The sequence below is a fragment of the Pelophylax lessonae genome (genome assembly GCF_965119305.1).
Source record: "Pelophylax lessonae genome assembly, chromosome: 1".
Lineage (NCBI taxonomy): Eukaryota > Metazoa > Chordata > Amphibia > Anura > Ranidae > Pelophylax > Pelophylax lessonae.
The window spans coordinates 599,916,265-599,943,535 of NC_138768.1; the positions used below are offsets into that span (position 1 = coordinate 599,916,265).

Below are 27,271 nucleotides of genomic sequence, written 5' to 3' on the forward strand. Positions count from 1 at the left end.
TGTCCAAAAACCAGCATATTAAATTATAGTAAAGCAGTTAAACTTGTTTTAATCTCATCTCTTTTTTCTCTCAGGAGAACAGAGCTTCAAAGTTACAGACAGCTCTGCTTACAACAAGATCAAAGGGGTGGGAGCACTTAATTAACCTTAATTATTCGAAAATGGTGCCTAATTCCTCTCGATCATGTCATTTCCGGTCTGGAAATCGTGCAAGATTTCAGTATTGACATCGCCTAGTCGCCCGGACCGGAAGTGCCACATAAACAGATTACAAATTAAGTATTTAGAAAAAAAAAATAGCCATTTAGAATTGAAATGTGCATGGGCATGTAGATGATAGTACATTTAAAAAATGGGTGGAACTCCACTTTAAAGAAGAGCGATCCAAAAAACTCATACAGAAAGTAAAACCTCTCAAAACATGTAACAGTTGAAAATGATCCTGCCAATTTACAGATCATAGAGCGGAGATGGAAAATTGTTCTAAGGAGACCTAAAGAAGAAACTACATGATACACATGGGGGAGATTTACTAATACTGGTGCACACAGAATCTGGTGCAGCTGTGCTTAGTAACCAATCAGCTTCTAACTTTAGCTTGTGCAATTAGGCTTTGACAATACGGCCAGGTTCACACTGCTGCAATGCGGGACACTGCATGTAATTCGCAGAGGAATTGCAGTGCATTCCTGTGCAAATTACACTCTGGGCTGCGATTTTAGCCACCAGAATCGAATCGCATAGGTGTTCACACCCATGCGATCCAATTCTGTTAACCACGCTGCGTTTTTCAAACTGATTTTGGGGTGTCGTTAACTTAACATACTGTATATAAATATAAAACCCTTCCTGCGCTTATCTAAAACCTTAGTACTTTACCTCTACCACTAAGAGTGCTCAATATATGTGTTATGTCTGCACCAATATGTGTATAAAATATAAGAAAGCTCACACTATATGCACATAACCATCTGTACAAATGCAAAAATCAAAAACTCTTACCCAGTGTAGCGCTATCTTTCACTAAATAACTGTGTGTAGATTGTGTAAATAGGCAAATGTTAATCAATTAGTAAATACAATCTAAAAGTTCATAAAATTTGTGAAAATTCATAGACAAATAAAAAAAAGTGTAAAATAAATTCCATAAAATGAGTTAGTATATAGTCCATTATTAAAGTCCATCAAAAGATTCAACCTTTCAGTGACTGTGCAAATACACACACCATTAAATTGTTCAATAATCCACCTGAGTGCCCTTCATCCCACCTCTGAGTGGCTTCTCACCTGCTCCAATGGACCTCACTGGTTAGGGGAGGTCATAAATGCATTAAAAGGGTATACAGGCACTCCTTTGCTACTTCAGCAATCACAATTCTGAGCTTCACAGTATGATGACATATATAAATAGCAGAAATTTCATTTAAATAAGAATCAGACTCACATTTCAAAAGTGAATATACAGTATAAACTCAGGAGTATAACCCAGTGTTTGTGGATCTGCCTCACCCTGCCTAGCATGATTAAGTCACTGCCCACCTCACGTATTGCGCTAATCAGTCTTCTTAAACGTATAGGCTGGTAAGTGGCCTCACGTTACACTCTCTTATAAGGTCCGGTTACCATAGTAGCCAGGGCACTGGCCGCCCTGATATCAGAGTCTCACAGGGACTATCTGGTAGTAGCATTTATTATATACATGGTGACAATTCGTACACTAATTTTTCAGAACTCATTACCATATATTCTTAAAATTCTCAAATTCTCAAAAGACCACAGCGATCTAAACAAAAAAAAAAAAATATATATATATATATATATATAAATAATAATAAAATCACACTCCTCTATACAGTAGGGAAAATCATTTATTTGATCCTCTAATGTAAGTTTGCCCACTTACAAGGAAATGAAGGGTCTATAATTTTTATCATAGGTGTATTTTAAATGATAGAGACACAATATCAACCAAAAATCCAGAAAAAACACATGACACAAATGTTATAAATTGAGTTGCAGTTCAGTGAGTAAAATAAGTATTTGATCCCCAAGCAAAACATGACTTAGAACTTGGTGGAGAAACCCTTACTAGCAAGTACAGAGCTAAGACATTTCTTGTAGTTGGTTACCAGGTTTGCACACATCTCAGGAGGGAATTTGGTCCACTCTTCTTTACAGAACTTCTCTAAATCCTTAAGGTTTATTGGCTGTCGCTTGGCAACTCGAAGTTTAAGCTTACCTTTACCTTGTGCTGCTGCCAGGAAGAAGATGCGGGTGGATCTGGGAAGAAGAAAGTGCAGGGTCTGGTGGAGAACCAGAGGAGGGCTGGGTTCAGCTTCCAGAGTCTGCTGAATGCTGAGACCAGGGGAGGCAGAGGCAAGGGGGTGTTGTGGCTGCACAGAGAGGTGCAGGATCTGTAGGAGAATTTCTGCCCTCCTCTCTGTGGACTGCTGGGAAGGGGGGGGGATAAGTCTTTCTGAAGCTGCACAGAGGAGTGCAGGATCTGGCAAAAATTTCTGTCCTCTCTGCTGCTGACTACTGAGACAAGGTGGGCGCAGAGACAAGGGGGGTGTCGAAGCTGCAGGAGAGGTGCAAGGGCCCCATGAAATGGCCTGTTTGACACCTGTGGCCTAGAAGATTATTTTACAATATTAAACCACATTAACTAATTCAACGCCTCTTTCCTTTCATCTATGTAACACAACAAGAAATAGGTTACAATTAGAGGGGAGAGAACACCTGGATGTCCGGGTTCGGCGGGTCCGGCCCGAACTTGAAAAAAAAGTCTGGGTTCGTGACCCGGACTTAACCCGAACTTGACCCCGATCCCAAACCCCATTGAAGTCAATGGTGACCCGAACTTTTGAGCACTAAAATGGCTCTAAAAAAAACATGGAAAGGGCTAGAGGGCTGCAAATGGCAGCAACATTTTGTTAAGAGCATGGCAAGTGCTGTGCAAACAAATGTGGATAGGGAAATAACTTAAAAAAACATAAAAAACATAAAAATAAATTGGTGATTTTCGAATAGCAGATTAGAACACAGCAGTGTCTACAGGCTTTATCTCACAGTAACATATAAAGGTAAAACTGAAAAAAAAAAATTCCATTTAAATTAGCGATTTTTGAATAGCAGATTAGAACAGCACTGTGTATAAACGCTGTATGTCACAGTAAAGTATGAATGAAAAACTGAAAAATAAATATTTTTCCCTAAAATTGGTGCTTGTTGAATAGCAGATTAGAACAGCAGTGTCTAAACGCTGTATGTCACAATAAAATATAAAGGAAAAAACATTTTTTTTTTTTTTAATCCAGATTAAGCAGACACATATGTACTGAGCTTGCATTAAATGTCCGCTGCATGCCGCACGCCGCCCACCTAACAGACTGATAAAAGTTTTTTTTTTTTCTCCCTCCTCCTTACTGAGCTCAGGTCAGGGCAAAAAGATCGTGCACTGCACCCCCACACAATAAAATCGATTCTTCTGTCCTGTGTCCTATTCTTTCCCTGAAAGCAATCTCCAGCCTGCCCCTACAATAATCTCCTATCTCTCCCTCAAATAAGCAGCAGCAGGAACCTCTCCTTACAAAAGTTAGAGCAGAGTAACGTGCGACGCTACGTGACTCCAGCTTATATAGAGGCTGGGTCACATGCTGCACTGGCCAATCACAGCCATGCCAATAGTAGGCATGGCTGTGATGGCTTCTAAGGGCACACTAGTTAAACGCTTGTTGATTGGCTGCCCTGCAGCTGTTGAAACCGTGCCATTAAAACCGCGACAAAACAACCGAACAACGGACTGTATCCCGAATATACAGTAAAATGTTCGGGCCCGTGTCATGGTACCGAAAACCCAAAAGTCCGGTACGATCCCGAACAATACAGTCCTTGTTCGCACAACCCTAGTTACAATATCTTTTTAGAAAAAAAACACACCACTGTAATACATAGTTAGTGAGGTTGAAAAAAGACAACCGTCCATCCAGTTCAACCTATGATGTGCGTGTGTATTTGCTGTTATTCACTGTATTCTTAGTGCAATGTATGGCATAGACTCATTATTCATAAGCAGAGTGAATAGGCTGTGAGTTAAGTGAGACCAATAATTTAGTTTACTTCAGTACCATTTACCAGACCCAACTTGCTGAAACCAAACAAGCACATGTACATTTGCAATGAAATCTGGTTTAATGACAGGACTAGTGTATACATACAAATTAGTCAGATAGAAAGCATGGGAATGCATCATTAGTAGAGCTCAGGAAATGTAAAAAGATTAAATTAGTCATCAGTCTGTGGCTGGGCATGAATCAAGCAGATTGATTTGTTTCTTTTTTTACAATGTACCTTCCCCTGTGGACAGATTCTTTTTGAATTTTGGTAAACATGCTGGAGTCCCAGGGAGCCTACCTTTGCCACACAAGTGACTGTAGATCTGGAGTGGCCGTGGACCAGTTCAGTAGTTGATCAGCAATTGGCAGATTTGTGAGTGCCTTCTGGCAAATATCAGCTGCGCTGTGAATCAGCTCATATGGTCACCTCAGCATACCATATGTGCTGATAAAATACCCGTGGACTGCCGCCTTGTGGATGTTAAGGCTCCCTACATTGGCATTGGAACTAGAATAAACATTAAGGGCAGTGTATCCCTCTATGGAGGAGATCCAGTTGTGGACAGAAATTTCCCTTCTATTTCTTGGTGCCTGTGGTCCATGTGGACAGACTCCCCTCTATTAGAACTTGTTTTTAGCTTTACTATCCTGTTCAACCTTGGAGTAAATCCATCACGCTTTTCCTTGAAGAAGCCGAAAAGGCAAAACATGTCTTAATTACAGGCGTGGTGAAACATAATGTTCCTGTATTAGAGGAATGACAACATATGGTTGCACAAGTATTTTTAGCGAAATATTTTTGATCAAATAAATATCATCGCTTTTAAGAAATTCCTTGTGTTATTATTTGGGTAAGCATCTACAAAGTCCCGTATCTCCTGCCTTGTTCTGACGATTCTTTTCAGACTTTAAAACCACTTTATGAATTCAGCATTTATTTGTTTCAAAATCATAACTGCTTTTCTTTATTGACAGACACAAATTCCATGCTTCTATACTAGTTTGTAATGAATGCAATTTACAATAATAACATAACTTACATTTCTGCTATGACAGAGGAAAAAAAGGGCAGCGACAATGGGAATGTCACATCTGCTGTAGCAAATGAATATACTGAAGAAGGAGATGATAATGAATATAATGAAGAGCCACTGCTAGTCGCTTCTATGGAGGATGATATGTACATTGTATTTGAAACAGGCACTACTGAGACGCAACAAAGACAAAACTCTTATATTTCACACAATCCAGCAACTTCGGTGATCACATCTAACCGCACAGTAGAAAGTGTTGCATCATATAATATCCAAGGTAATCCTGATTTGTCATGACCACCCCTATTCAAACTGTCTTTATAAAGATTTATTTTATCTATCTCCCTTTTCAGCAAAACAGATGAGGAAAAGCAGCTTTCATTGACAAAATCTGTTTCTTTATTATGCTTTATTATGTCTTTATTATGCTGCATTATGTTTAGAGAAAGACCAAATCCAGTAAAATTGTAATTAATGGTTCATCATTTGAGGGTCTGTGTCAGCACTTAGTTATTCACAATCATTTCTTGGATTTCTACCAGCCTCTAAAACAGCAACTACAATGGTTAACTAACATTTCTCCATCTGTTGCTTAAAGCCACCCTCTTGCTGTTTAACCACTTCAATACCAGACACTTTACCCCCTTCCTGCCCAGGCCAATTTTCAGCTTTCAGCGCTGTCACACTTTGAGTGACAATTGTGCCGTCATGCAATGCTGTACCCATGTGAAATTTGTATTATTTTTTCACACAAATAGAGCTTTATTTCGGTGTTGTTTAATCACCACTGTTTTTTTTTTTTTAACATTTTGCAAAACAAATGAAAAAAGACCAAAAATTTTGAAAAATATCACTTTTCTTTGTTTCTGTTAGAAAATTTTGCAAATAAGTTAGAAGGCTTATTTATTAAGCCTGAATTTGTGGGAGGAGTCTCTCGCACTATATCTACACCTCTCTTGGGTACCTTGTCATCATCCATTTTCCCCTCCTTCCCTCCCCTTTTTTTATACTTACTTTTCTCTTTCATTGAGTATGCCCCTTTATTGGCATACTGATCGTCCTAACCAGGGCACACCTCAGGTCAATTTATATGTTCTTTATTTTCTATTAGATTAAGGGACTCCTAACACAAACAATGTTTCTTCATAAACATAGGCCAAACTGTATACTGTGTATTTCTTTGGTGAAAATAACCAAAATCAGTGTATATTATTTAGTGTGTAGGAGAGTTATAGAGTTCACAAACAATGGTATATATATATATATCTGAAAATCAATGAATCCAGATGTACTGTACTGTACTCTCATCAACATCTCATTTCTTGTGGCCCCAAAATGCCAGGACAGTACAAATATCCCCCACATGACCCCTTTTTTTTTGGAAAGCAGGCTGTCCAGGGCATTTAGAAAGAGGCATTGAGAGTTTTTTGAAGTTGTATTTTTTGTCACAATTGAAATGAAGAAATTAAAAATAAATAAATAAATAATTATATATATATATATATATATATATATATATATATATATATATATATATATATATATATAACTTTTTTACGATATGGTTGCTTATAACTATGAATTTTACAGTTATAAGCAATAGACGGGATGTTATTGGCCCTGTCTGTACCATGTAATGACAGTGACCAGTTGCAGAGCTCATCACAATAGTACACAATGAAAGGCATGAATCAAAGCCTTTCATTGTGTACAACTGTCATGTGATCTGTTGTGACTGTTTACTTGGTACCGGCAGAGGGTGACAGATCACGACGATGTGCAGCCCGAACAGGGAGGACATATGACGTCCTCCCAGGATAACAGTGCTCCCACAGGGCTGTCATTTTACAATAGGCCTGGTGGGAAGGTGTTAAAAATGTAAAAAAAAATGCAATACTAAACATTTTACACCCACCTGTCCTGCCACTGGTTCCTTTTAACTTTGCTCTGTACAAAGGCTGTGGCCTCAGGCAGAATTTTCACTTTTGGGATTGTTGGATGTCTGCTCCCCAACAAATGCTGTGGTTTCTTCAGCTAGCTTCTATATCACTATAGGGCACACATAGAATGAGAGCATTTAAGAGGTCCCCTAGCATCTGGGATATTAAGCCAGTTCCCAGACCTAAAGATAGTCCCACTTGTACCACAGCTCCTCAGGGACAGCACACTGTCTCAAACTAGTCCCACTGGTTCCAAAGCAATAAAGTTATGGTAAAGGCTTCCTTTTTTGAAACAATAAACATGTTCTAATTATCTGCTCTGTGCAATGCTATTGCACAGAGCAGCCCCAATCCTCCTCTTCCTGGGGTCCCCAACCAGAGCTGTAGGCTCCTCTTCTTCTTCGTCTGCCACCATAGGAGGTCACTTCCTCTGGAGACACACCTGCGGGCTCAAACTAAAGCTGGGCTGCATGCATCTCAGCCCAGCCCCGTGCTCCCTCCTGACAGCATGTGCCCGTGTGAAGAGAAAGAGAGAGCAGTGCTAGCTCTAGGCAGGGACAACACTGGATTGATATAGGATTCAGGTAAGTATATAGGGAGGCGAGGGGAAATACATTTACTGAGGCAATTTTTACCCTAATGCCTTTAGAACTATGGCCATAAGCCCAGATAGGAGTATACAGTTGTCATTAACATAGAGGCCTCATTAATCCATAGCTACAGGCACAGTTATCAAGAAGCCTCCACCTATCCGTGGGACCAGTGAAACTTGGGTGTCCAGTAAAAATGGAGGAAGCTCTGAAAAAACCTTCCGGTCACTGCCATCCACCGCTTCACTGCAACCAACCACTACTATCCTCAACCGGAGTAACCCAAGCTGTAATACAGTTCTGTTATCATGCATCATAATTTTAAGACTTAACTGCTGTGCCTGACTGCCTACAGTTTAATACAATTAGATTCCCTTTAATGCTGCCCCTTACATAGCAGGCCATAGATTATGCATTTTTTTCCCATGGTTGCTGGAAAGAAAATCGTTTGATTCCCCCATCAATACTAACTGATTGTGGAGCTATTGTGTTTTCCCAGCAGGGGGGGGGGGGGGGCACAGGGAGCTGTCCCTACTACTGGATTGTGCTATTACATGCTGCCACCCCATTCCTGAGCACCAGCAGAACCATACATACTTCCCTTTTTTGCATAGAGCAGCACTTTAAGTATAAGCAGTTCTAAATGAGCTTTTGGTAGAGGAGTTAATGGTGGACTCCACACAAAAACAGGCATGGGATTCACCCCAAAAAACATAACTGACCCCTATCTTTGATGAGGGTTGAGTATGAAGGTTAAGGGAGACACCATGGAAAAAAACAAAAAAACAAAAACAGAAAGAGGCATGGTGCCCCCCCCCCCCCAACAAAAAAATGCATAAAATAAAATAAAAATACATACCAGATACCTACCCAAAGAAAGGGGTGAGATGCTATGGGCATCCCCCAAGGCAAAATATGGTCATGAACCCATTTGCTCAAAGATTTTACGCAGGACATCCTACCTCTTTGTTTGCATTCTGTTGTGGAAACTAGGAGATGTTTTTTGCAACACAGTGACATGTTGGCTATTTTTTTTAATTTCTGCAGGTAAGCAGTCATCATTCAATTTGATTGATGATGATCTGCATTGCTAGATGACATGATAGATGATGGATTTACATTTTGAGACTTTTTTGGGGAATATTAATTTTGAATAATGGACTTGTTAAAAGTTTTTATTTACAATTGACAAAGAGTCTTTATTTACAATTGAATTTTTTATTTGTGAATAAGTACTATGTACCCCTTGCTTATTCACATAGCGAGGGTGGTACCTAAGGGACCCAGATATTTTTAATGGGAGCTTTCAGATTCCAATGAGTCCCCCCCCCCCCCGAGACTTCTACAACTCTGGTGCAGGGATTGTGGCACAGAAGCCTTTTTTCTCATTAACAAAGTGGTTTACTTGGTGGGTGCCCCTGGCAAGGTACCCTCCCCATGTTGAGGGCATGTAGCCTAGTATGGTTCAGGAGGGATGTAACAATCATGCCCTCTTACCTGGCCTACTAGAGTGCATACTCAGATAAGGGTCTGGTTAAGAATTTGAGGAACCCCCATGTCGTTTTTTTTTTTTTTTTTTTGCTTTGTTTATGTTTGTTTTTTGTATCGCATCTATCTTAAAATGTAGACCTAAATGGCCTGTTATGCATTTTTGGGGGCCCATATTAGCTGTGCAGAGATAAATTGTAGGTTGTTAGGATGTAGACAGCCACCTGATCCCAAACAAGCAGTCTGAACACAAAGCTGTCACATTTTGCAGCAGTATTACTAAATGTTCTATTTAGCACTGCAGCCAGAGGTTTGGCTCAGCCAAACAACCAATGTTTGGCTGTTCGACGAACCTCCAAACAAGCAAAATTTAATATGAACATGAGACAGAACTGGAAGCTCATCCCTTATTTGTTAAAAGCATGTGGCAGGGAACACAGGTGTCCAACCCTCTCATAATCTAAGGAACAGGACACAGGAGAGGGGACCTGATACCCATACTGGGCACAGTAACAATTCCACTTTACAGGGCAAGTGCACACCATCATACTTTTCTGTAGCCACCACAACCTGATGAGATAACTTGTATTTTCAATATAGGAGAGCATGTGACACTCCCTCTGCTTCCCCACTGTCCAGTGATAGGTGCCTGAGAGGCCAATGGCCAGTCCCAAGTGCTGCAATGTGTTTGTAGAGGGAGCCTGCATAACCCGTGTAAGATTCAACTAAGCAAAAAGTTGCATAACAATGTGGGTGCTCTGGCAATGGATCTCTGTGGTGTGGGTGCATGTAGAAGGTAAGTAAATGTTGCTACTGCTGCAGCTACCACTGTCTCTTGTAAAGGAAATCTGTTACTCTACTTAGTATGGTCAAAGGCCAGGTTCATTTAAAAAAAGGAAAAACAAAAGTAAATTACCAAAAACATGACAAAATAAAAATGGAAATTGTTTGTAAAATGCTAGCTACAAAAAGTAAGTAGCATAAAGGCTACTTTGAAAACAACATATTCAATAGTGAAAAAGGTGAATAGTCAGATGATCTGTTGATTTCTTTTCGGAAAACAAAAGATGCAATTTGATCATTGATTTGTATATGTCCAAGCATCCCTAGTTCTTAGTTTTAGCCACTACTTTCTTAGGTCTTTTGTAGACCCAACCAGGTTTTCCTTTAGAATTACCTGGTACTTGGCATCTTGCCCTCAATGGTAACCACTTTCCTAGTCTCTGCCAAAGAAAAAAAATAGGAATTAGAAAAGATAACTTTTTTCCAGACGTGCTGTGTCTCTTTTATATGCAATTTGCAAAAATGCAAAAAGGCTTTGATCTTTGATATGTGTTTTTTTTTTCAGCAATGGCTTTCTTCTGGTCGTATTTTCCATTAAGCCCAATATTGTAAACCCAGCACTGTAGAGCTTCTGAGTAATAGATATCCAATGTAAATTTTCTCCTATCTCTTTTTAGGACCTCTGCAATATGTTTAGATGTACTTCTGGCCTCTTCATTGCTTTTCTGTCTTATTTCCTATTTACCTGTTTTGGTGTGCCATATTTCTTTTATTTTCAGTACTGGATTTAATGTTTTTAATGCTCCAGGAGGTCAAAGTTTGAGAAATTTTCTAATAACCCAATCCTGGTTGGTCCTTCTCCAATAAATGTTCTTATAGATCATTGATTTTCATGGACACCCTATGCAAGTGTATCCTTAATACATTTTTTTCTAATACAACTGTATTTATTTGTTGCAGAAGTGAGAAACCATGGCAGCTTTAGTGAAAATTATATTTGGGATGAAACTATGGATGAATACAATGAAGAAGATCCATACAGTCTTACCTCCCATGAAAATGAATATATGGAGTTACCTTTTGAACCTGCTGATGAAGTGAACCAAAGAACAAAAAAGTCTTTTATTGTGCATAGAGCTCCACTACCAGCACCCAGGCCCCAGGCAGCTTCCATTCCCGAACCAGAAGACTCCTACATTTCTAGGGGTAAGAATGTATCACCTCTGTATACAGCTTGACATGTTGAAGGGGAGGTTCCAATGTCCTGCGTGTTAGTGGATAAGCAGCTAAACCAAAGCAAAGTTGCTTTTGTGTTGATATTTCAGAAGCAGAAATACCTTACTGATTATGAAGTTGTTTTTCATTAGAGTTGGGCGAATGGTTTGACCCGAACCTGAGTATGGGCCGAACATTGTCTGCTTGCCCGTTTAACGAACACCCAAATTATCGAGACTTTCAACCGTTTGTTCTGCTCGCCGAATGACCACAGTGCACTTTTGTTAAGTGCATTGAGTGTGTTACTGTACATTTAACACAGTATATATCAGTGCGTTACTGTACATTTAACACAGTATATATCCGTGCGTTACTGTACATTTAACGCAATATATATATCAGTGCATTACTGTGCTTTTAATGCAGTATATTTGAGTGCATTACTACACGTTTAATGCAGTATATATCAGTGCGTTAATGCACATTTAACGCAGTATATATCAGTGCATTACTGCAAAAATAACGCAGTGTATATCAGTGCGTTACTGCACATTTAATGCAGTATATATCAGTGCCTTACCGCACATTTAACACAGTGTATATCAGTGCGCTGCTGCATTTTTAACACAATATATTTCAGTGTGTTAGAGTGCGTTTACCACAGTATAATGCACTGTGTCAGTGCAGTTTTACTGCAGTATATTGTAGTGTATCAGTGGAGTGTGTCTGTGTAGTGGCTACTCAAGTTAAAGTGCACCAAACACCACTTATTATTGATTAAAGTGCATCCACGTACACATTTCCACATCTTTGTTACATTTTGTTAATAAGTGCCCCCCAATCCTGTCTGGGAGGCCAACAAGGAGAGGCAGACATTCCCATGGCACTGTGAGGGGGCCAGCAGCGTATGTGTCCACAGGCAAAGGTATATGTGGTCTGTCCTCAGGTACGGCATCATTTCCTCTGTTTAGTGATGTTGCCTGTGCCATCCAGCCACAGCATGCAGAGGAGGTGGTGGACTGCCTTACTAAACCATCTTCATCCTCCTCATCTTCCGTCACCCAAGCAGAGACTAGTGCACAGTCCACTGCAGCTGCCAGAGTGGCTTATTCTGCCTCCTTGTCCACAGCTACTCCTGCCATAGCCTCAGCAATCAGCTGAGTTATTTGAAAATAACGACAGCCACTTACTCCTTGATGATGCACAGTCATTACTTGATTCAGATTGTGGTTCTGAGGTTGAGGAAGGTAGGAACATGAGCCTACATAAAGGGGAGAACACTGGCAAAAAACACATTGGAAGTCATTTTACATCAGCCGCAGTGTATTGCCAAGTTGTCTCCAGTGATGATGAGGATGGAATTGATGATCATGATGATGATAAGGTCACTAACACGACTTGCGTGCTGGATAGAGCAGAGGAGGAAAGTGAGGGTGAGGCAGAACCTCAAAAAGTCAGCCATCATGGAAGAGTAGAGAGCAGCCACCCTATTCCACCAGATTGTGGAGCTGTTATCTCCCAGGCGAATTTCAACTGCTCAGCTGTTTGGCCCCTTTTTTAGCACATGTGCAGCCGATCACACTTTTGCAGTTTGCAAACTTTGCCTCAAGCTGATCAAGCATAGCAAAAACAGCAGCCATTTGGGCACCACATGCTTGACAAGGCATTTAACCTTCCACCACTTAGCCTGTTGGCAAGAGCACCTGAAAGCCATACAAAAGGAATGCAATTCTGCTCCTTCTCACTCCTAACCTTTCGGATCTACCCCCACTAGACCTCATGTCCTCTCAGCAGCCTCCACTGACAGAGATGATGGTATAGCGCAGGGTGGCCCAGGTCTTTGCAGCATGTCTGCCAGTAGCACACCACCAGCTGTAGACTGCAGCAGGCAAATTTCTCTGCCCCATCTGCTGCAACGAAAAAAAAAATACAGTAACTGCTACCCACATGGCCAGCGTCTAAATTCAAGCTTGTCAAAGCTGCTGGCTTTAAAACTCCTGCCTTTCCATCTGATGGATTCTTCCTTCCATGAATTTGCAGAATGTGCTGTAACACAGTGGCAGGTTTCCAGTCGCTATTTCTTTTCATGTAAGGCTATTCCAGCTCTCTACCATCATGTGGAAGGCAATGTTGTGGCATCGTTGGACAAGGCAGTCAGCTGCAAGGTCCACATTACTGCTGACTTGTGGTCCAGCAAGCATGGTCAGGGACGCTATATTTTGTTCACAGCACATGGAGTAACTCTGCTTGCAACTCAGAAGGATTCAGGACAGGGCTCAGTGCTGCAGGTTGTTGTGCCACCATGTCTCCATCTAGTGATGATGATGATGATGCAAGATTTGTCAGCTCCACTCCTTTCTCCTCTATGCCCTCCTCTGCTAAATTATCCCATGATCATCAAGTACCCCCTAAGCATTCAAGCGGCTATTCAATGAATCAGGCTGAAAGGTGCCATGCAGTGCTTCAGCTGGTGTGTCTAGGGGACAGGAGCCACACCGGAGCAGAGATTCTGGCAGTTCTGCAGAGGCAGGCCCAGAGGTGGTTCACGCCACATCAGCTGGAGCCAGGAATGGTGGTGTTCGATAATGGCACAAACCTCCTGTCCACCCTTAGACAGGGAAAGTTGACACATGTACCATGCCTGGCACATGTCCTCAATTTGGTGGTGCAGCATTTTTTAAATAGGTACCCAGGGTTGGAAGATCTGCTGAAGCAGGCCAGAAGAGTCTGCAGCCATTTCAGGCAGTCATACACAGCCAGTGCTCAGTTGGCTGAAATTCAGCGGGAATTCCACCTGCCTATAAACCACCTTATTTGTGACATGCCCAACAGGTGGAACTCAACTTTGGCAATGCTGCAGTGGCTGCACATGCAGCAGAGGGCCGTCAATAAGTACTTGTGTGAGTATGGCACAACGACAGCCTCAGGCCGGCTTAGCTTTTTTCCCCACGCCAATGGCTGCAAATAAAAGGTGCATGCACTGTACTGTCACCATTTTAGGAGGCTACAAGGATGGTGAGCTGTGACAATGCATGCATCAGTGATGCAATCCTTGTTGTGTTCCTGCTGGAGCAGACTCTGCGTGGCATTATGGACAGGGCACTCAAGGCAGAGCAATGGGAGGAAGAGGAGGACTTCCTTTCCTCTCAAGGCCCACTTTTTGCAGACACTATTCTTCCTATGCTACAGAACGCACAAGAGGAGAGGGAGGAGGATTTTGGCAGCTTTGGAGGCATTGAAGCAGAGCAAGACATACATCAACCCTTAACAGATGGTTTTCCATCCCCAGAACCCTTGAAAGTAGTACGTGGCTTGGAGGAGGCAGTTCCAGATACTGTAATTCTCAGTGACCCCGAGGAGCTCCCTCATTCTTCAAAGCCTGTAAAAGGACCCGAGAATACGTGGCATCTAGGAAAAGGATCACTATTGCTTGACAACCCTCTTTGACCACCATTACAAGGGGAAAGTCTCAGAACTCCTCCTGTCCCCACAGAGGGAAAATGTAGTTTGAGGCTTCTGTTGGTCAAGAGAGGAGTGATGGAGAAAGGGGACATACATGGCAGAGCCAATCTCCCTGTAATGTTATATTACCTTACAATGCATCATATGTTAGATGCTAGATTAATCACTAAATGTTACTTGATCTACTTTGTTTGTAATGACAATTATCTCTAACCAAAAGCCTTGGACTTTCGCTGTAAATTGTACACTAAATGCTGTATCTCCACTGTACTTACAGATAGGACCCTTTCCTCTGTAATTGATACATGGCTTATTTCTGTACAGAAACAACTCTAATTTCAATAAATTGTTTTTGGAAAAAAAAAAGAGAAGGGGGACGGCTCAGTGATGCCTTTTAAATTTTTTCGAGTCTTCGGCGCCCAGGGCTGTGAGCTTCCACATCCCATCGGCAGTATCTTCATCATATGGTGGGAGATTATCTAGGGGGCGAAAACAGGGCTCGAGTCCTGCGGGAACGCATGGGAACGGCATTCCTGTACTTTTTCTACAGCAGCTGTGTCCTAGTCCCCCCCAAACACAATCCCAGTGCCACCTCCTGCTCTGGGATGGTGGGTCGGTAAGCCCAGATTGTGGGTTCCTGACCCGCCATGCCCGAGACAGTGTGAGGAAAGTAGATGGCACTAGACAAAGCATAGCCGATGCTTCCTGTAAAGCGCCAGCTCCTGTCATAGGTGGAGTGATACCAAATGTACTCCACCTGTGACAGGAGCCATACCGGAAGCATCGGCTCTGCAGATGAGAGAGGGAGGTAGAAAGAGAGAGAGGAGGGAAGGAGAGGTAGAGAGAGAGAGACGAGGGAAGTAGAGGTAGAAGGAGAAAGAGGTAGAAGTAGAGAGATGAGAAAGAGAGAAAGAGGAAGGAAAGAGCGGTAGGAAGAGATAAAGAGAGATGAGAAAGAGAGGTAGATATAAAGATATATATATATATATATATATATATATATATATATATATAGAGAGAGAGAGAGAGAGAGAGAGAGAGAGAGATGGAAATGGAGCAATATAAAGAGACAGATGGAAAGAGGGAGAGAGATGGGGGAGAAAAAAAGAACAAATGAGAGAGAGAGAAGAAAGAAAGAAAGAAAGAAAGAAAGAAAGAAAGAAAGAAAGAAAGAAAGAAAGAAAGAATAGAGAGGGGCGAGAGATAGGGGAGAAATAGAAAGGGAGAAAGAGGGACAAAATAAAAAGACAGACTGAGGAGAAAGAGAGAAAGAAACATGGGGACCAAAAGAGATATGCCTTCAGTGCTACTGAGCAAAATCCATATAGATATAAATCAAGTCTATTTTGCAAAGAAATATGTGACAGATCCAGGGTTTTAATGATGTTGTGTCCAACTGATATAAATCACGCCCCTACTGCAAATTTGCAACTCAATGTATACATAACCCACCATAGTACCCACCAGTAGTACTCACCAGCAGTACCCACCAACAGTACCAGCCAGCAGTACCCACCAACAGTACCAGCCAGCAGTACTAGCCAGCAGTACCCACCAGTAGTTCCTGCCAGCAGTACCCGCTAGCAGTACCCACCAACAGTACCAGCCAGCAGTACCCTCCACCAGTACCAGCCAGCAGTACCCTCCACCAGTACCAGCCAGCAGTACCCACTAGCAGTACCCACTAGCAGTACCAGCCAGCAGTACCCACCAGCAGTACTTGCCAGCAGTACCCACCAACAGTACTAGCCAGCAGTACCCACTAACAGTATCAGCCAGCAGTACCAGCCAGCAGTACCCACTAGCAGTACCCACCAGCAGTACCCACCAGCAGTACCTGCCACCAGTACCAGCCAGCAGTACCCACCAGCAGTACCAGCCAGCAGAACCAGCCAGCAGTACCTACCAACATTACCCACCAGCAGTACCTGCCAGCAGTACCAGCCAGCAGTACCCACCACCAGTACCCGCCAGCAGTGCCAGCCAGCAGTACCCATCAGCAGTAGCCACCACCAGTACCAGCCAGCAGTACCCACCAGCAGTACCCACCAGCAGTAGCAGCCAGCAGTCCCCGTCAGCAGTACCAGCCAGCAGTACCAGCCAGCAGTCCCCACCAACAGTATCCACCAGCTGTACCTGCCAGCAGTATCCACCAGCAGTACCCGCCAGTAGTACCAGCCAGCAGTACCAGCCCTGGAGGACAGCCAGTTAGCAGCCACCAGCCATACCCGCCTGGGGGACAGCAGCAGCCAGCGATACCTGCAGAAACCCAATTCAATCCACTTAAAAAAACAGAAGGTGATTCGTCCACTTCTGTCTGGGCAGATCAGATTGGAGGGCACATAGAGTAGAGCAGGCTGTGTCCGTGTCTGCTCTGCATATGCTGACACGGACATGTCATCTGATCTGCCTGCTCTGCTCATTGTGGCCCGCGACCGGTTACCAAGTCGCTAAAGTGGCCCTCACTCCTTAAAAGGTATACACACACACACTTTTTTATTTTTGAGGTGGGGGGGTGGTAATCTTACACTTTTTTCCCAGGACTTGACCCCGAAAACAGATATGGAGAGTTTTCCAGTTGACGATCCACTAGGTAACTGGGTCATAAGAATAGTTCACTGGCCAGAACTTGCCCAGTATGCAATTGAGCTGCTGGGCTGCCCAGCATCTGAACAGGCATTCATTGCTGCCGAAGGTTTTGGGACAAAGAGAGTGCAAATGTCCACAGACTCCGTGGACAGGCTGACATTCTTTAAAATGAATCAGTCCAGGATTTTCAGCAGCTATCAAGCCCCTGATGCCGATATCGCTGATTAAGTCCTTTCTGGATCTCAAATCTCTGAAAGACTGTCTAGGCTGCCTAACTTTGTGGGTGTTGATTTCATCTGAAAGACATTCTTTGGTGTAGGTTTAATGATCACAATTACCACCCAAGGACCAATTTTTCCACACCTGTTTAACAGGTGCATATCATTTCAATTTTTGACAGCAAGGCCAAATCTTGCTTCATATCAAAAGTACCTGTATAGGGTTATGGTTTGAAGGCACCACCGACACCCAAAGACCAATTTTTCCACACCTATTTGACAGTTGCATATCATTGCAATTTTGACAGCAAGGCAATTCTCGCTTTCATAAAGAGTACCTCTAGAGGGTTACAGTGTAAAGGCACCACCAACACCCAAAGCCCAATCTTTACATACCTGTTACATCTATCCAATGTCTGCGAAAGAGATACCAGAATTTATCCAAAAAATCTCTAATCTTGTTCCGAGTGCACGTTGTTGCCTAAACATAAAGACTGGTTCCCCAAACCATTGTTTATAAAATAAAGAAAGCTTGAATGGAAAATTAAATTTTTTTGGCTTTATAAATGTCATACACACTGTAAAGATGTGCCACATTACAGGCAGACTAAGGGGACCCTCAGGCACTATATTTAAATCATTTTTTTATTTTTATTGTTATTTGTCATTTTGATGGTTTCACTTTAAGAATCAGTAAATCACTGCTCATTTGGAAATTATGTTTTTTGCAAATTTTGTTTTCATTGATACGTGTCCCCCAGGGCAGTACCCAGACCAACATAACCATTGTATGCCCAATTACCTCCATATAAGCCTTCAAAATGGGCACTTTTAACTTTTCCAGTTTGGGTCCCATAGACTTCAATAGGGTTCGGTATATGGTTTCAAACTTTTGCAACGTTCTAAAGTTCTGCCGAAAACTGAACAGGGGGTCATTTGGCCCATCTCTATTTCTCATATACCATCAACAAATCAGGCTGGCTGCTGCTATGATTATATTGATGAGACACAAGTTTGCAGATACCAATAGTCGTTAAAAAAAGTAATTTATGACCTCATAGTTGACTGACTTGATAGCATAGGCATTGTAAACAGGTTTTTGCATTCATATGGAGTTTCCATTCATTGGCATGAAAAGTAAACTAGTCTGTATTAATATTGCTGTTTTTGTTGCTATTTTAACCACTTCCTTACCGCTGGACGTCATATGATGTCCAGGGCTTTAAGTGGGGATATCTGAATAGCTGCAGGCATCATTCAGATATAATTTTCTTCAGCCAGCGATTCTCTTCACCATAAGAACAATCATAGCGGCTGTTCAGCTGTTTGATTGTTCTTACAGATGGCGGGAGGGGACATCCCCCCTCCCGCTGCCCTTTGGTGCTTCTACCGGCTTGCCCGTGTGATCGGCGACCCGGAGAAGGAATCGGCCGCCGGCAGAAGTACATCATAGAGGCTGCCAATGACCAGATGTTCCCTAGCAGTCTCCATGACTCTCGGAGGCCCTGATGGGACGTGATGACATCACGCCCGGCCTGGCAGTTGTCAATACTGTCGTGATCTCGGCTGCAAAGCCGAGATTTTTTTTTATTTCAGGCTTTCCAATAGGAGAGATATGAGGTCTTAAAGAGGACCTGTCAAGCACTATTCCTATTACAAGGGATTTTTACATTCCTTACAATAGGAATAAAAGGGATAAAAAAATAAAATAAAGGGAAAGTGTAGTGTAGTGTAGTGTTTTGTTGTTGTTTATTAGGGGGTTAACAACTTGTATGGGAATAGGAGGTTATGGAATCCCGACTAGACTTCAACAAAAACTTCAGGGATGACTTCTTATATACATACTCCTCTTCAAATTTCCTCCTGCACACACTTTGTTCCTCTTTTGCACAGCTTCTGCTGATTCACTCCTGAAGGAACTGACAGACTCCTTGTGAGTTCAGTAACAGCCCATTACAGGCAGGAACTCACAGTCCCTTAAATGTAGTACATGTGGAGTGAAACAGCGTGTAAATTTTCCTTCTGCTTCCTTTGTGGCCACTGATCCCAGCACCACTTCTTCAGGCAATGTTAACCCACCTGGCTGCAACTGTCTCTTTCCCCAGCTGTCCTGGCTGCCTCTCTACACCAGTATGTCCGACTGACTTTTCCCCAGCCCACCCGGCTGACTTTCTAGAGATTGCTCAGGGAAAAGGTAGAAGACTTCAGCCCACCGCTGTTTCCATGGGAGACTATCTATATATGGCAGTCTCCCCCCTTTGTTAGTCCTCACAAGTGTTGAATTACTCACTCCGTCTTCACTTACTCCCATGCCTCCAGGAAAGCCTGCTTCCTTGTGCCTTTGGCAGGATCCCTTCAGCACCTAAGCCCCAGTCCAAAGCAGGACACCCCCCACCCAGACTACGGGGTACCCCTCAGGGCCACTGGCAGCCTTTTCAACACTGCATCTCCATCTTCCACCCGACTCCCCTTACTGGCATGGCCCATGTTTATTTATAGTGTTGTCCCAGTTCTAGCCCTCGCCTTGCAATTCTAGAAGGTCCACCAACTTTTTAGACACAACGGGGGGCACCAGAGACTTGCCAAGATGAGTCATCCAGCCCGCACCTCTAATAACTCTGACCCAATTACAGACTCACAAATGTACAGTATGAGTTTGAGAATGGTTTGGCTTTTCTACACACTACTTCTAGCACACACTAGAAGGTTCTACACTGGTCTTTCGGCTGATAAATGTTATGTTTTAAGCTTGATTGCTTGGTTCATATTATGTTTTGAAAAGCAATATTTTTACATATTACTGACGTTGAAGCTGAGATCGTATTTCTTTTCATTGTTATCAACATTCCAAAAGAGAATGATTTTGTAAATTAAGCAGTAGACCTGTTCGCTGGGTTTAAAATAAGACACCTCTTACCCACCTTTAAAGCAGTAGTAGACCATGTTAAAAAAGAACCCCCCACACCCCCACAGGCTCATGCCAAAATGTGCTAGTATGCATTGCAAATCACTTAAAAAGCAGGTCCCTCTAGCACAGTGGTTCTCAATCCCGGCCCTCGGGACCCACTACCAGGCCAAATTTTAAGTATTACCTTGGGGAGATGCAGACTAGAATACTGCAATCACTGATCAGCAAATGAGATCACCTGTGGTGTAATTTATTTATCTTGCAAACCTGGCCTTTTGGTGGGTCCCGAGGACCAAAGTTGAGAACCACTGTTCTAGCAGCACGCTGTGGTCGCTGACAGGGAATCCATCTTTGCCTGGTCTTCTTCTTCTGGGTTACCTGGCTCGGGCTGTTTAAATGGCCGTGCCGTAATTACGTCACTCCCAGGCATGCTCGCGGAAGTCATGGCCGTCCATTGAGAGCATAGTGTGCATGCATCGGTGACATCACTGGCTGCTACACATGTAAAGATCTCCTAAACAGTGCATGTTTAGAAGATATTTACTGTACCCACAGGTAAGCCTTATTATAGGCTTACCAGTAGGTACAGGGTAAGCATGGGAGTTTACTACCACTTTAACTGGTGTTTCAGATTGGTATAAAGTTTAGCAAAAAATTGGTAACAACAAAGAAGGTCATTCAAATTGACTCCTAGATTAACTTTGGTAGGTTTCAAAATACCCACTAATATTGATATCTGATATCTGTGGAACAGAAAGTAAAGATCAGATGCCAATGACAAAACAGCACACACATAGACATATGCAGTCAAAATACCAGTGAATCTCAAATGCCAACGATTTCTTATCCAATCAAAAATAGATGAAGCCCTTTTTGCCTATAGATCAGACAACTCTTGCTCTAAAATGGTCTGATCTATCTATCTAACAAATATTTGGCTGTGTTTTGGCAGCAAATCATCATGAAAGTTTCACGTACTGTGTTTGCCTAAAGTAAAACTCCAGTTTCGGGGAAGTTATACATTATACACCCCAAATGCAAATAAAATGACCTTCCCACAATCTAAATTTCTTTACTGTGTGGCCCTGCTTAGCACCATGCAGTGTGCACATGTACTGTGCCCCTATTCATTTCTGTGCATGGTCTGAACTCAATGCAGCCCACATCCATCCATGAGGCATAGGACCTGACAAGGATGTTTCTGTGTGGTGCCAGGCAATGCTGCACAGTAAAGAACTGGGAGGTGAGAATAAATATAAGAAGGCTACACTGTGGAGAGTGAGGTAAATATTTAAAGGAAAAAAAAATCTTTGCCGTTTTAAAAAAACAAGCACCGTGTGTACGTTTTATTATGTCTAATATAGCACTGCTTTATTTAGTTTCTAGTATTGTTGATTCAAAGGTGACCAGGGTATCGATGGCAGATCACTGGAGAAGAGGGAGCCGGTTCATGAGGTTCACGCATGAGGATTTTCATAGCAATGTACTTTTTTTTTAACTCACGATACAAGATAAAACCTTTCAAGCATTCTCTTGTGGACATATAGGTTGATACATAAAATCTCAGCAGCTAATTAAGGAGTACAGTTCAGGAGCAGAACACTAAGCTGTCTCACCAGCATCTGTCTCCTTACACTCCAGGGAGCTTACAAAAAAAAAAGAACAAAAAGTATGTCACAGATTCAAAATTCCCTGAGATGTAAAAATATTCTTTTCAGATACAAAATATGAATCAAACAGTTGTCAAATCAAGTTTGAAATGAGACAGTCTGCAGCTGAAATACCAGTAAGTATATTTAGTGCACATGGGCAAGGATTTTTGTCCTGGCTGTACTAAATAAGCAGAAATGAAAACCAAGATATCCCCTTTTCCTTTTTAAATACAGACAAATCTTGTGTACTTTGATTTGGTAGACAAGTTATTTGACATTTTCAAAATATTTTTAAGGATTTTATTATCTTTTTAGACAGATACAGGCATACAATTTATTTGCATTTTTTTTCAGAAATCTGAAATGTTCTTTGCTAAAAGCCAGCATTCTGAAATTAGGCATACTAAGTTAACAGGCCAAATTTGGCAAATGATATATCAACATTCAATGATGCTTTGTTTTCAGGGAAACAGGGAATGCAGAGTTTGAAAAAGGTAAACAACTTAAGATATTTATTTTAATACATTTGGCATTTTTCATAGATACTGGAAAGTTGAAGCACCTATATCTTTTGGGGACTTTAATGGTGAGATACCTGCACTTAAAGTGGATGTAAACCCCATTCACGAAATCTGACATGACATCTATCTGTAGTGTTTACTTATCTCTCTCCAAAGCCATAAGTCCCATGTCTTTCTGCTGCTCCGTTCCTATGTTATCAGCATGCTAACTTCTGAAAAGTTCTTGGACACACTAGATAAAAGCAGCTGGAAATTTTTTTGGGGGAGGTAACTTAGAGACAAATAAGCAGAGAGCATGTCTATTCACAGTGCACCTCTGCATGTGTCTTTGTTTCTCTGCCTATGTGGATGGAGGGGGGGGGGGGGGGTTGTGCTCTCCTCCAATTAGCTCACACACAGTGTATGCCCAGACTCCCCTCCCACTGCTAAAACAAACATGATATGCACTTTGTAAAGAATATGCACTTTCTAAAGAATAAGACGGCAGATATACATGTAAAACTTATGTAGGGAGATCTGTCTCATCTACAGTATCTTACAAAAGTGAGTACACCCCTCACATTTTTTGTAAATATTTTATTATATCTTTTTATGTGACAACACTGAAGAAATGACACTTTGCTACAATGTAAAGTAGTGAGTGTACATCTTGTATAACAGTGTAAATTTGCTGTCCCCTCAAAATAACTCTACACACAGCCATTAATGTCTAAACCGCTGGCAACAAAAGTACACCGCTAAGTGAAAATGTCCAAATTGGGCCCAATTAGCCATTTTCCCTCCCCGGTGGCATGTGACTCATTAGTGTTACAAAGTCTCAGGTGTGAATGAGGAGCAGGCGTGTTAAATTTGGTGTTATGGCTCTCACTCCCTCATACTGATCACTGAAAGTTAAACGTGGCACCTCATGGCAAAGAACTGTGAGGATCTGAATTAAATATTTGTTGCTCTACATAAAGAAGGCCTAGGCTATAAGAAGATTGCCAAGACCCTGAAACTGAGCTGCAGCGCGGTGGCCAAGATCATACAATTTAACAGGACAGGTTCCACTCAGAACAGGCCTCGCCATGGTCGACCAAAGAAGTTGAGTGCACATGCTCAGCGTCATATCCAGAAGTTGTCTTTGGGAAATAGACGTATTAGTGCTAACAGCTGCTGAGCTTGAAGGAGTGGGGGGGTCGGCCTGTCAGTGCTCAGACCATATGCCGCACACTGCATCAAATTGGTCTGCATGGCTGTCGTCCCAGAAGGAAGATGATGCGCAAGAAAGCCCGCAAACAGTTTGCTTATGACAAGCAGAGTAAGGACATGGATTACTGGAACCATGTCCTGTGGTCTGATGAGACCAAGATAAACTTATTTGGTTCAGATGGTGTCAAGCAATCAGGTGAGGAGTACAAAGACAAGTGTGTCGTGCCTACAGTCAAGCATGGTAGTGGGAATGTCATGGTCTGGGGCTGCATGAGTGCTGCCGACACTGGGAAGCTACAGTTCATTGAGGGAACCATGAATGCCAACATGTACTGTGACATAATGAAGCAGAGCATGATCCCCTCCCTTTGGAGACTGGGGCACAGGGTATTCCAAAATAATGACCCCAAACACACCTCCAAGATGACCATTGCCTTGCTAAAGAAGCTGAGGGTAAAGGTGATGGACTGGCCAAGCATGTCTCCAGACCTAAACCCTATTGAGCATTTGTGGGGCATCCACAAACGGAAGGTGGAGGAGTGCAAGGTCTCTAATATCCACCAGCTCTGTGATGTCGTCATGGAGGAGTGGAAGAGGAATCCAGTAGCAACCAGTGAAGCCCTGGTGAACTTTATGCCCAAGAGGGTTAAAGCAGTGCTGGAAAATAATGGTGGCCACACAAAATATTGACACTTTGTGCCCAATTTTAGCATTTTCACTTGAGAGTTTACTTACTTTTGTTGCCAGCGGTTTAGACATTAATGGCTGTGTGTTGAGCACCAGGAATGATATCAGGGAAGATCTTGGTAATAAAGTGTCTAAGTTAAAGTGTCCAACTGAACTAATATTGACTAAGTTAAAGTGTCCAACTGAACTAATTTATATTTATATATTTGCACTATACACCAGCAGTTCTGGATGTGCATTGCATGGCTCTGCCCATTGTCCCAAAATGGTAATCTTCTTTTTTGTAGGAAATATGAAGAAACAAGATGCATTAATCTGTTCTAAGAGAGCTCTACTGTGTTACACAATACTACAGTATGTTGAAACAATTTAACAACAGATTTAAAATGAACACAAAATATAGGTTTTTTATTAACATCTCAAAAAATCTACCAGGCAGTACCCCAAAAAGTTTAGGTGTGTCTTGTACTGGATGAACATTAATTTTTGAATCAACTTTCAGAATATAAAAATGAGCTTATTCACAAACCTGTGACATAAATTTTCTCACAAAAAAAAAAAAAATACCTAAACCACTAAAAATTCAGTTTTTTCAAGTGTGGCAGGCGTTGTGATTGACAATGGATTTCGATTAATGAACTATTCACCCAACTCTATTTGTCACATAGAAAAAAACCAAAAAGATATGCCCATGGGACTTTTGTGAGTGATGCTGAATACCAATGATCCAACAAAGTTTTAAAATGTACAAAATGTATTTCAAAATACACAAGCGCACACATAATTAAGTTTTGTTTGCATTGTCAACTAACAAAAAATTAAGCATGAATATACAACATATCACCCACGATTCTTAGGATATGTGATTGTTCAATTCAGATAGGCTGTTGTCTCTACGCGTTTCATGGGGCAATACCCACTTAACCACTTACCGCAAAGGGACATACCCCTAAGTTGGCTGACTTTGTGTGGTTATACCGGGATGATGACTCTAGCTAGAGGCATCATCCCGGTACTGTTGTTTAGAGCCAGCAGTCGGATTTCCGGCGGTAACGACCGATGCGGCTCGGCAGCCGCTCGATCATTACCCCGGCGAGCGGGAGGAGACTTACCCCCCTCCCGCCACCTTCCCCGGCTCTGCCTGGGTCTCCCATCCCACCGAAAACTCGAGTAACCAGCCGCCGCATCCGCCGGCTGGATGGAGTCCCGAACTAAGCCGGATGCAGCTTCTATCGGGTCTCCGATGACGTAACCCGGAGGCAGCGTCCATGGCGTCACATCTGGGTTACTCGGCTGCTAAAGGCGGCAGATTCAAAAAGCGAGTGGACTCAAAAATGCTGTTTTCAGCATTTTGAATACATGGAAGTGTAATGGAGGGGTCTAGGGTCTTTTAGACCCTCGATCCCTCCATAAAGAGCACCTGTCACTGCATATTGCTGTCACAAGGGATGTTTACATTGCTTGTGACAGCAATAAAAGTCATCAGAATTTTTTTTTTCTAAAAACTTATGTTAAAATTTTAAAAAAAAAGAAAATAAATAGGAAAAAAAATAAATACATTTTAGCCGCCCCCGTCGCCGTTAGCTCGCGCACGAAAGAAAACGTATATGGAAGTCTAGCCGCGAATGAAATCACTGTTCAAATCACACATGTAAGGTATCGCCACGATCACCAAAGCGTGTGAAATAATTTTAAAAAAAGAGCTACACTCTAAACTGGTAACCGTTAAAAGTTTTAAAGCATCGCCTATGGAGATTTCTATTAACCGTAGTTTGTCGCCATTCCACGGGTGTGCGCAATTTTAAACCCTAACATGTTGGGTATCTATTTACTTGGCATGACATCGTTTTTCATCTATACAAAAAAAATGGGCTAACTTTACTGTTTAGTTTTTTTTTTTCAAATTTCCAAATTTTCGTAATTTTTCCAAAAAAATGGCATTTGAAAGACCGCTGCGCAAATACCGCATGACAAAAAATATTGCAATGACCACCATTTTATTCTCCAGAGTCTTTGTTAAAAATATATATATATATATATATATAATGTTTGGGGGTTCTAAGTAATTTTCTAGCAAAAAATACTGTCAAAAATAGGCCTGGGACTTAAGTGGTTAATCAGGAGACAGACAAGAAATGTTTGTTTTTTTTGTGTATATAAGAGCGGTGATAAATTAGAGGATCAGAGAACAATGTACACCAACAAGTACATATATTGACACCCGGATCTCAATACTGTGGGGAGACCACCACAGAGATGGTTCCAACCAGGAGCTTGTGATGGTGGATGGACCCAGAGCCGAGCATCAAAAAGGGGGGTTCGGAATGGCACTACCCCTGTATGAAATATCAGCAAACTGCATGGAGCTGAGCAGTATGGTGGCTGCTCCACAACAGCAGCCCTGTCCTGACTCCAGAAAAAAATCACAGGCTCGGGCAATGTCTATGTGGTGTTATAAAACAGCACAATTTTTAGGGATGGCCTTAGCATTAGTGTACCCTGGCAGCAAATATTTAGCTGTGGAAATATTTTTTTCTTTTGCAATTAGATTAGCTTACATACAACAGCAGCACCTGAATGTGATTTTCATCAAGCTATATTAGGCCCATTTTGACCAAAAGATAGAAGTTTGACCTCGGTTCACTGAGGCCATCCCTGTTTTCGCTAATGCAAAACAAAAACGTTTTTACACAATGGCTGCAAATACAAACCTCATCTCATCCCTATTGAATGTATAGCTTGTAATCATTTCAAACTTGGATTGTTTGACTATGGGTATAATCAGCTAAATTGAAAATATTGACTTGATAATTCATACAAGTGATGAGTATCAATAATTTTTTTCAATGCACTTATACCACAAGCTAAGTATTTAAAG

General features: G+C 41.9%; 1 protein-coding gene across 1 annotated transcript in view; it reads left to right on the forward strand.

The window, feature by feature from the left end:
• BANK1 (B cell scaffold protein with ankyrin repeats 1) overlaps window positions 1-27,271 on the forward strand; it is a 530,319-nt gene that overhangs the window by 436,605 nt on the left and 66,443 nt on the right. The window contains exons 12-13 of the mRNA XM_082243568.1: window positions 5,172-5,426; window positions 10,911-11,156. Of these exons, the coding sequence (XP_082099694.1) occupies window positions 5,172-5,426; window positions 10,911-11,156 (501 nt within the window). The remainder of the gene's footprint in view (window positions 1-5,171; window positions 5,427-10,910; window positions 11,157-27,271) is intronic.